An 11,512-nucleotide genomic window follows, 5' to 3' on the forward strand; every position below is an offset into this window, starting at 1 on the left:
TAAAGCATAAACAAAATCGGTCTTTTCTGGCCATGAAAATGGGGATGTCACAGTTGGTATCAGAGCATTAGTTTAAGCGAACTAGGAATATGGATTTATTTCTAGACTTAAACTTAGAATGCTAAGTGATGATTGTGAGGAGTGTGTCAAATAGATTTAGGTAATGCACCTGAATAGACACAAGCACTAGCTTATTTTAGGAATGATGCCTAAATTCCTTTTACGTGCTAAATGATGCTATAGTTTGATCGGATCTATGGTCTGTTGCCGACCGGATCTGGAAACCTTATGTGTTTAGGATTCTAAACGTACGAATACGATATTAGAACTAGCATATAAACGTTTCGGAGTGATAAGGATGATTTAAACGTCAATCTTAAGTAAAGATCTAGATTCACCTTATTCGGTGTATAGATCAAGATGGCAAGGACCCGTAGCGGAAACATGAATGCAAATGGGGACCGGAACCAAACCCCGGTGATTGAGCAAATACCGGTTGTGGTAACCGCTGCTGAGCCAATAACAATGGCCGGAGTGCAAGCGATGATCCAGGCGATGTTGGATCGTCAAATGGAGGAAACTAGACGTTTGCTCCAGCAAAATCGAGAAGAAGAAACCATACAGATCGAACAGCTCGAGTTGAACGAAGGGCAGACTGAGGAGGGAAACTACAGTGGGACTGTTGGTCAAGCCAACCCACCGATAGTTAGGCAAAACCACCAGGATGGAGGAAATGATGGACGTGGATGCAAATACAAGGATTTCATGGCGTCCAAACCACCGAGTCTATCTGGAAGCCCGACGTCGGTGGAAGTCATGAACTGGATCTCCGAGATGGAGACGATGTTTGAGAGTTGCGAGTGTAGCAACAGACAAAAGACCGCTCTCGTGGTTCCTTTGTTGAAATCTGGAGTACTAAGCTGGTGGAAGCTACTAGCCGATTCGATTCCCAAAGGAGAAGCGAGCAAGATGTCATGGGAGGATTTTCTAGTGCAGTTAAAAATGCAGTACTGCTCTGAGCAGGATCTTCTGGAGATCAACAACGAGTTTCAGAATCTAAAGAAGGGAAAGATGAGTGTCATCGAGTATGCTGCAAGTTTTACAAAGAAAATGAAGCTTGTTCCTTATCTAGTTCCAACTGAGCTCTCCAAGGTCAATAAGTTTGCCCATGGATTACCAGCAGACTTTGGACCAATGGTCAAGCAAGCAACCACTTTGAAAGGAGCCATCTGGGCAGCCAGGAATGTTGAGACCTAGATTAGGGAAAAAGGTCTGGAGAGAGCTGAAGTTGGCGAGAAAAGGAAACATGAAGGATCATCAAAATCCAACAAGGAAAAGAAATTCTCAAAGATTGAAGAAGGAGGAGGAGGTGAAACCAAGTGGTGCGAGAAGTGTAAAAAGAAGCACTTCGGGAAATGTAGCGAGGAGGTGACTTGCTACAAATGTGGGAAGACAGGGCATTACGCCAGCAAGTATGCGTCCAACAAGAAGGTGTGTTATAGATGTAACAAGGAAGGGCATATTTCTAGGGACTGCCCGGGGAAAAATAAGGCAGCAAGACCAGAAACGCCATCGAGGCCAAGGGCATTCCACATGATCCTCGACGAAGCAGAAAATCGTGCAAGGAATCAATGATGAGGACTTCATATCCGAAGATCAAGTTATGCAGTAGCCATAGTGTCGTATGATGTAGCCTATTAGAGGCATAGTCTAGGGTGAACTTGGACACCTATGTAATAGTTTCAAGAAATAATAAAACCTTCGTTTTGTTATCTGATGTGTTAAAATGTTATGTGATTTTCTTATATGGTGACTTGGGAAACTGCGGGACAATACTTGGGACGAGTATGAGTAGGTGTGAATGGTAGTAGAGGCCTATACTACCGGAAGCACAGGACTCACACTTGGATCAGGTAAAGTCACAAGGTTACCAAGAAGCTAGTAACTGATTATGTTTTTTTTCAAGTATGTCATTACCATCATTTCGATAATGACTAAAAAGATTGTTAATTTCCGACCCTAGTGGTCGTACCGAATTGAGTCCGACTACGATGACTTTGTTGCGTGGTTCAGGGAACCAAGTTCGATGTAGCGTCCGACTTAAACCAAACAATTGAAATCAAAGCGATCAATAGAAGTATCGCGTTCATTGTTAAAGAAGTTGGTAGCCAGAAACGCTACATGTTAAAGTGTGATTATATCACATTAGAACATGAAGGAAGGCATAGTCTATTTTAGAATTTAACTCTAAGAGACCTAAGTCTAAACGTGCATCACATGATGATAGGTCATAATTTGAAGTCTAGCTTGAGGTAGAGAGCAGGTGCACGATCGAGTACTGCTTACAGTCAATGAGTCTAAGAGATAGACTTGAAGGAATATAGAAGTTATAATTATTACCTAGGATGAAGAGATGACGTATGGAGTCATTATACGAGCCCTGTTTCGTAGATGATTCCGGGACATAATCATCCTAAGGGGGAGATAATTGTAACGCCCGCAGATCCGGGCTAGTCAATATTAGAGGCAATAGGGGTCGAAAACGACTTTTCTACAAAAAGATTATTTAGAATAAATAATCTTAACCAAGTTGTAGAATATGTCACAAGGTTTCCGTACATATAAAGAACGCCGAAATCCGAGTTATAACGAAGAAGTTATGACCCGTCGAAGTTTCGTGTCGGAACCGGCACGGTGCCGGGAAGCGTAAAATAGTAAATTTATGATAGAGAGAGATTTAGCCTTAGTGCTCTAAACGAAAGTCGTAGAATATGTTAAACTAAGAACATCGATAAAAAGAACGCCCAAATCTGACTTCGTATGAAGAAGTTATGATTTTTCGAAGTTTCGGATTAGCGGTGTACAACCCGAAATTCGAATTTTAGATCGATTGATTTTTAGCTGACACAACCTAAACAAGAATCGAAGATCTCGTTATTAGTAGCGTAACGATAAAAATACAGACGAAAATGGACATCGGATAAAGAAGTTATGAGATTTTAACGGACCAATCATGTCCCAGCCTGTTAAAAATATAACTTTAAAAATAAAGTCAATATTAGCCGACGGAGTCTAAACAAAAGTTGTAGAGTACGTCTCCACCTACGCGTGGATATAAAGAACGTCAAAATCGGAGTTCGTATGAACGAGTTACAAATTATAATAGCATATTTACGTATTAAAATAAAGTATAAATCATGTATACGTACATATATATATACATATGTATATATCATTAGAAAGGTATCGACGATGCGGTCATTATAAGACTAATGTTGAGTTCTTTCGACATTAGTTTAGTACAAATATCATTAAATCCATTTAAAATAGTATTATAGAGGGGTGTTTAGTTGTTTATATAACTAAAAGGTCATTAAGTAATTATGGAAGGTAGTTTTTGAAAATTCAATTAGTATAAATAAGAGCCTTGGGCTCTCATATTTCTTGCACCATTCTCTTGATTCAAGAGTCTTTCTCTCCTTATCCCCCGAGCATTTCGGTCCCTCGTGATTCGACTTCTCTTTATGTAGTTTTAGTATAGTAAGGTGAGCGCTGAAGCGCTGCACGAATCTTTCTTAGAAAGATTCAGCGACGAAGTTCTGCCCCCGCAGAGCCCGACTCCTAACTAAAATCCCCTTGAAAGTAAGTTATGCTTACCCTATTTTAAATACAGTTTATATTTAAAATTAGTATTGTTATTATAAATTTATAATAAATATTTGAGCTATTATTATTACTTATATAAGTGTCGTTATAATATCTTTTAACTACTCGCGGTACGGGGAATCTGGTTTAAAGGGCCGCATAGGGTTGTTGGATTTCAGAAGTGCTATACGCTAAAATGGTCCTGCCCTCCGGTGTTTTATGTCTGGCCCTGTCTGTACATAGTAGTTGGAAAGTATTGTTTAAACGCTTATATAATAATAATAATAATAATAATAATAATAATAATAATAATAAGACTAATAATTAATCACGGTAATATTAGACTAAAATCTAGTGGTGATAATACTAGGTTTCGTCAAAGGAAATTATTTTAAAGTAAACGAAGCGCTGTCCGAGTACCGAGTCACCACCTTCTCAGGTGAGTGCATAGTCCCTTTCATCTTACACATAGATATGAAGTATTTTAATATAAATTACGTGCTATGTGTGCATATTATCTGAATACTTGCTATCTATGCTGAGTGAAAGATTTTATACATGTTTTAAATGATTTAAACTATATATGTATTTTATATCTACGAAAATGTTGGGGTAAAACATGGGTAGATATAATAGATGAAATATGAGTTGGATGATGAGTTGAGAGGTGATATAGACTATAAGGTGTGGGTGAGAGGTGTACAATGTGAGAAGCCTTTTTCCCAAACGATGTCCCCGTCATTCAGCAGAGTATGGATGACAACCACGGACTATCCTAGATAGTCCAGTGGAACACTATCAGGCTCGCAACCTGTAGGTGTTGTGAACGATGTGTTCACCCGGTGTACTCTAAACCTTGGTGATCATGCAGACTTGATACCTAGACCCTGGCGATCATGCAAACTTGGTGCCAAAACCTTGGCGACTATGCAGACTTAGTGCCTATTGTATAAATTCTAGCGACTATGCAGACTTAGTGCCTAAACCCCGGTGACGATGGACTTCGTGCCGATTCCTTAGGATGATCCTTAGGAATATATGAACGAGGAATAGTTGATTCTTAGGGTAGATCCTTAAGAATAAAGCAGATAATAGGGATGGGTAATTGGGTTGATTGTTTGATTATTTGAAAATAATAATTATATTATTGTGGGTTGAAAACCCTATGTACTCACCAGGTTTCCCAACCTGACCCACTCAGTTTATTTGTATCACACGTGTCGATATGAAGTCACATTTCACTGAGAGATTTAAAAGAGATGTAGATCACTAGTGTAAATAAATGTAAGTTCTGTTTGTGCTTATGTTTCTGTATTGACGATGACATCCCAAATGTTTTTAAAAGTGAATAAAAATATATTTCTTTAGAAATGCTTTGACAACGCGATTATCATGTTTTTCTGGGAACAAATTCCGCAACATTTTTATTAAAAGAAGTACTCTGATTTTTATAAAGCATAAACAAAATCGGTCTTTTCTGGCCGTGAAAATGGGGATGTCACAAGAATAAAATGTGTACCTTTAATACTTAGAGTAAGATAACACATAGTTACATTCAAAATCAAAAACATTTAATAAAAATATAAGACATTAAAAAAGATTGACATTAATAATTTAATATATTGATAATTGATATTAATATTAAAATAAAGTCAAATAATCATACACGTTCAATGCGATTAAATCAAAAACTATCAAGTAAAAGAGCCAAACATCCATATTATGTGTTATCTGGATAAGAAAAAACCAAGCACTCATACATTCAATGTGATTAAGTTAAAAACAATAAATAAATAAAGCCAAAAAAAACATTCTTAATATAGAGATTCAAGAAGAACCAAAAAATTAACTTGCATAGAAGTCTTAATTATTAAGTCAAAAAATCCTTCGAATAGGACTATAAAGTCAAAACTATCTTTGATTATGATTAACGGTGTGAGAAGCCTTCGATTAGAATTATGAGTGTGAAGATTAAACTAATTGTAAATAATCTTTACAAATTGTAGAATTAGCCGATTAGGAATTACATCAACAATCTAACTCGATCAATGCATGACTAGTATATTGTGTGTGTCTTCGCGATCAACCTTTGATGATCTGATTGCTAGTTCGTCTCCTAATAAGTGAGGATTACTGAATTATATTTTGAAATTTTAATGGGTCTTAAATAAATCTGACTATATTATTTTATATATAATCTATAATATTTATATATTAAGATATAAAGCGATCGGTTTGGTTAATAATGGTTCGGTTAAACTATAAAACCGTAACCGAATCGTTAGTTATCGATTAACAAAAATTAGAAACCGAACCAACGGTTTTTAAAATGGTTCGGTTATTATGGTTTGGTTATATCTGTTAATTTGGTTTTGGTTCGGTTTTTCGGTTATTATGCTCATCCCTAGGTTAGGGGAGGGAATTTTAGTCTTATGTTGTGGGCTTGAGAGCAATCCAGTCATAAGTTGAGGGTCGGAAAAGGCATTCCCGCCTTATGCTGAGGGTCGGGAAGGGAATTCCCGCCTTATGTTGAGGGCTCGGGAGCAAGCCAGTCATGAGTTGTGGGTTGGGAGTGGGTAATCCAATCTCATGCTGTGGGCTCAGAGGCAATCCAGCCTGATGTTGTGGGCCCAGTGTGCATGTATTGTATATGTACTATTGTATGGGGTATTTTGGGGGAACTCACTAAACTTTGACTTATAGTTGTTGATTTTATTGGTTTCAGGTACATCAGATGATCGGGGCAAGCAAAGATGTGACCGTACACATTATCTTGTTGATTTATGTTTTGAGAGATTTTTGATACTCTAATTCTAAAGATTTGTTTAGAAAACACTGGTTTACTATCTTATAGTTTTGTGGAAATGTTTTATAAAAATTAAAATATATATATATATATATATATATATATATATATATATATATATATATATATATATATATATATATATATATCATGGTTTTTGGAACGTTACAAAAACCTTTAACATAAATGGTCGAAACATGAGGCTTACTTGATGTGGTTGAACTATCAATTGTGTATTGTAGCACGAATCTTGATGATTGAATTCCAAGATTTGATACTACCACCAAATAAAATCAACCAAATGGAGATCACAAAAATTTACCATGCTTCAGCTATTGTTGTTTTAGTGTACATAAAGATGAGATTTCATGAATAGGATAAACGAAAAAAAGATAAAAAGATGATTATAAACCTACTACCGAACCGAGAACAGAAATTTTCATAAGAACCTAAAACCTATATATTTCAATTACTCGTAAAAACGGGATGAACTCTCTAGTTTGATATCCCATATTGTCCCAAGTGTTTCACATACTCATATGTCAAAGTAGGGCACCTATATAAAAATATAATAAATCTAAAAACCTTCCAAAAATAAGATAACCCATATTTGAGGAAATAAAAAATCCAAATTGCTCAAGGGGTTCAATGGTATAAGTGGTGATCGGACTAATCCCCCACACAAAGAGAAAATGATAAAAATAGTCATTTACACTAATTACATTACAAAAATAGCCAAAAATATCGAAATTACAAAAATAGCCAACGATTTCGCAGATGGAAATGCCCCATCTGCGAAATCAGCATGCCATCTGCGAAAGTACAAGCAGCTAAAGCACAGCTGTGCTTTAGCTGCTTGTACTTTCGCAGGTGGTTTTTTTTTTTTTTTTTTTTTTTTTTTTTGTATATATAGGGGTAATTTCGCAGATGGAGAAGGTCCATCTGCGAAATACTCTCACTCCTATCTGCGAAATTGTGATTTTTTTTGTTTTTTTTTTTTTTTTTAGTTTGACTATGAAATGGATTGGTTTGATTACGAAATCATGTTGCTATATAAAAACTTTTGTAGAAAAATATCATTTTGGTTGTTATTTGTTTAGGAACTTTTGCTCAAAAAATGATTGAATATTTGGTTAAAAAAAAAATACAAACCAAATATTCAATCATTTTTTGAGCAAATTGTAGAGAAAGTTCATAAACAAATAACAACCAAAATGATATTTTTTCTACAAAACTTTTTATATAGCAACATGATTTCGTAGTCAAACTAATTCATTTCATAGTCAAACTAAAAAAACATACAAAAAAATACAAAAAAAAATCACAATTTCGCAGATAGGAGTGAGAGTATTTCGTAGATGGACCTTCTCTATCTGCGAAATTACCCCTATATATACACAAAAAAATAAAATAAAAAAAAATAAAAAAAAAACCACCTGCGAATGTACAAGCACCTAAAGCACAACGTGCTTTAGGTGCTTGTACATTCGCAGATGAGATGCTGATTTCGCAGATGGGGCATCTCCATCTGCGAAATCGTTGGCTAATTTTGTAATTTCGATATTTTTTGGCTATTTTTGTAATGTCATTAATGTAAATGACTATTTTTGTTATTTTCTCCCAAACAAATATGCTTGGTTTGTTGATGATGTTGAAGTGATCCTTTTATTGGATCTTCAAAAAAAGGTAGGATCAATAGCTCATATGATAAATCTAGAGTCCAAAAACTTTGTTAACTTTTCATACCAAACACGAAGAGCATTCACATTGGATCATATGGTCTTGCAGTTTCCACCGTGGTAACTATCCTTTTCACGTAAACTCATAGGGCTCAAAGTGATACAAATTACAAAACTCATTGTTAACATCTTTATGAGAGAGAGAGCCCATTAATATCACATTGTATACCAAAAGATAAGTAAATCAAATAGTGGTTTGTTATTTATTTGGTAATCGAGCTCGGCAACGATTCGTGATAGTCATTTTTGGGATGTGTCAAGTTGAGTGGGTGAATTTAGTATACTAGAAGTAGGAGGATATTTAATTTCTCATACTATCAAAAGTTGCACAAAATAATTACCAAAAGCTCTATCAAATCGTGTTTTTATGCATCTTAAGATTACGCATGATTTCAACTTTCCATAGCTATTTTTTGGTGACCTACAATCTCATCAAGACGCATTTGATGATACCAAAATTTGAGAAATTCCATGCCCATTCAGCCCACGGAACTTAGAGAGTCATGAACATTATGACAAACGTCTATTGTAGTTTGGCTCAACTCACATACCTAACTTCATTTAAAGCTTCTTTTAAATATTTTTGGTTTCGAAAATATTCGGTTCTACATATTTTCATTTTTCATGTATATCGCATAAAATCAATAATTTTTATTAACTACGTATTATTTTAGGTATGTGTCGTCACTGCTTTTGAATAATTTTGATTTTTGACCACTCATACGAAAGAAAAAAAAAATCATTTATGCATTCATAGTGTGATTATTTATATCCTTTATGTCATTATGTGTCACCGATCAAATCGACAAGCCCAAACTTGAATTTAAATAAACATACGAATATAACTTATAAATAAATTTATATAAATTACAGCTCATAATGAAGAAAAAATAACTGATTTCTTGTGGTAAAGATTTTACAATCTTATAAATTTGACAACCGTGTTCGAATATTTCTTTTGTGTTTTTTAACTATGATATATATTTAACATGTTGAAAATGATCCATAACCATAGTAAAATATCTTAAGCATTTAATGATTTAATCACTGTTTCAATCGTAAATTTTTTGGTAATTGTAAATACAACCAAATTAACAAACAGTGTAATTGTAAATTACAGTAAATAGCAACATACTTTACCTTTTCCATCAATTTATAGTTTTTTATAACATGTATTTTATTTTTTACCCATAATAGCAATATACTTATATTTCTTCACCTATAACAACAACATAGTTAGCTTTTTTTTTTTTTTTTTTTTTTTTTTACAAATGCCACAATATGTAAACCATAATAGCAATGTATCTAAGCTTTTTAATACATACAATTTCCCAAAGTTTTACAGCATATGGTAATCACCAATCTTTTGCATAATGTTGATGAATACATATAAATGATGTATATAGAATGTTTTATATCTAGCAACAAAAAAAAAATGTTATTTACAACCCCAAAAGACTAAAAACTAGTGGAAGATGTGGAACTTGGAGTTACAGGGTAACTCGCATATATATAACAAACAAACCCCCAAAAAGTAACAACCAAAGATAAAATCTTGAGGCCACTCATTGGATCATTCATAAGGATAACTGCTGCAAAACTGGTTAAGGGTACCCTAATTGAGTTAAGAACACCCGCTAACACAGTGGAAGAAAGGTATAACACACCAGTAGACCCCAAAACCCCTAATTGAAAAGTAATTATACCCCATATAATAACGTTATAATAAGCACTAACCCCACCTATAAAAGTTTCCGATTCTACCCTCATTGAATAAAAATCGTTATTTACCACAACCCCAATTGTGGTGAAAACGAAAGCAAAGAAGGAAACCATTACCTGTTGTTCCAAGACTACATGAAAGGATCTTCCTTGTAGAAGTTTTATGAAGACAAGCTCAGAAAGGGCGAAGATTAGTCCATGGAGAGCTGACCCCAACACATCCCACATGAATCCAAGGGCGTATTGGGTGTTTGTGACGTATGAGAATCTGTCGGAGTCTGAATCCAATGCGATGATGGCCATGGCTGCTGTGATGACGACAATGGAGTTGATAGTTGAGAGGTTGATTTGGTTTTTGACTATGAAGAACCCGAAAATGGCGGAGAAGATGAGGACTGTGGAGGCTAGGAGGGAGGCGGTTGAAGCTGGGAGGTAGGCGTAGGCGTATGCGTACATGAGATTATCTGCAGCGCTTAAGAACCCTAAGGAAATGTAGGAAAGAGTGAGGCTTAAGGTGAGGGGGGTAGGTGTGGCTTTGGTGAAGAGGTAGGTAGGGAGTAAGATGAGAAGAGGGATAGGCCACCCTGCAACCGATACCCATGAAATGATCCATTTGCTTTTTCCACCGTTTGAGAAGTAGAGACGTGAGAGAAGAGAAGAAGCAGGGAAAGCGATAAGCATGGCTAAGCTACTTACAAGGAGAAGAATCCAGTGTGAGGTAGGTTTGTTGTTGTATGCGTTGAAGATCATCTTCTTGTAATCGGAGATTTGTTCACTGAATGATTTTGACGGTGGTATCTCCTCCATTCCTTCCCCAACAGTAACTACATGGATAAGTCAAAATTAAGTCAATGATAAAGCACAATTGATGTCAAAATTATACTCTTCAATTGAAGAATCCAATGATTTTGTTGTGAATTTCGGTAAAACTACAATTTGATGGAAAATTTCTGCTCTGAAAATGAAGGATCGGTATGATTAAGTTGCGAATTTCGGTAAAACGTTTAACTATTCAGAATAACGGTGTTCGTAGATGGAGTAGGAACTATATATGCTTGTGATCGATCTAATCAATAGGACAAATGAAATCAAAGCTGAAAGTGACTAACCTGAATCAAGCAACGGTTGATGCATTCAGTGGCCGGCCGGAGTTTATGTCACCGATTTATCTCCGTCGAGGGAGTGATGAGTCGTAAAAATCCGCAACTAATTCCATCTGTCTTGGAGAAGCTATTATCGCCAATAGAAATCTACGCACAATTTACACTAACCCCCTAAATCTACTCACAATTTACACTAACCCCCTAGAAATCAAAGGGAAATCATGTAATCTAACCCCTTGTTACTACTATTCTAAGAAAAATAATCATAAACTATTAAACTATTTTTTTTTTTTTAAAATGACCACTCTATTCAGAATATTTAGGACCCGTATTTCTAATGGGTAAATGGGTATATGGTAGGGATGGGATTTAAAACCGGAAAACCGGAATCGGAACCGGAATATATAGAACCGGTTCCGGTTCCAAGTTTTAAAAATGGTTTTATCCGAGTTCCGGGTAATCCTGGATTGGGTCCATCGGGTCCGGGCAAACCGGGT

At 35.5% G+C, this 11,512-nt stretch overlaps 1 protein-coding gene across 1 annotated transcript; it reads right to left on the reverse strand.

Moving 5' to 3' along the window:
• Nucleotides 1–9,490: 9,490 nt before the first annotated feature.
• Nucleotides 9,491–11,159, reverse strand: PUP5 (purine permease 5). The gene is made up of 2 exons (XM_078965303.1): nucleotides 11,022–11,159; nucleotides 9,491–10,736 (listed from the first exon to the last, which is right to left on the reverse strand). The coding sequence occupies exons 1-2, from the start codon at nucleotides 11,044–11,046 to the stop codon at nucleotides 9,649–9,651; spliced, it is 1,113 nt and encodes a 370-aa protein (XP_078821429.1). The 5' UTR covers nucleotides 11,047–11,159; the 3' UTR covers nucleotides 9,491–9,648.
• Nucleotides 11,160–11,512: the final 353 nt, after the last annotated feature.

Source organism: Lactuca saligna, chromosome 7, assembly GCF_052625555.1.
Source record: "Lactuca saligna cultivar CGN05327 chromosome 7, ASM5262555v1, whole genome shotgun sequence".
Taxonomy (NCBI): Eukaryota; Viridiplantae; Streptophyta; class Magnoliopsida; order Asterales; family Asteraceae; genus Lactuca; species Lactuca saligna.

Bases quoted from the DNA above. Each gene is read 5' to 3' on its own strand.
- PUP5 (XM_078965303.1), bottom strand. From the start codon at position 11,046: ATGCATCAACCGTTGCTTGATTCAG. The intron at 10,737-11,021 runs GTTAGTCACTTT...TTATCCATGTAG, and splicing joins TCAACCGTTGCTTGATTCAG to TTACTGTTGGGGAAGGAATG.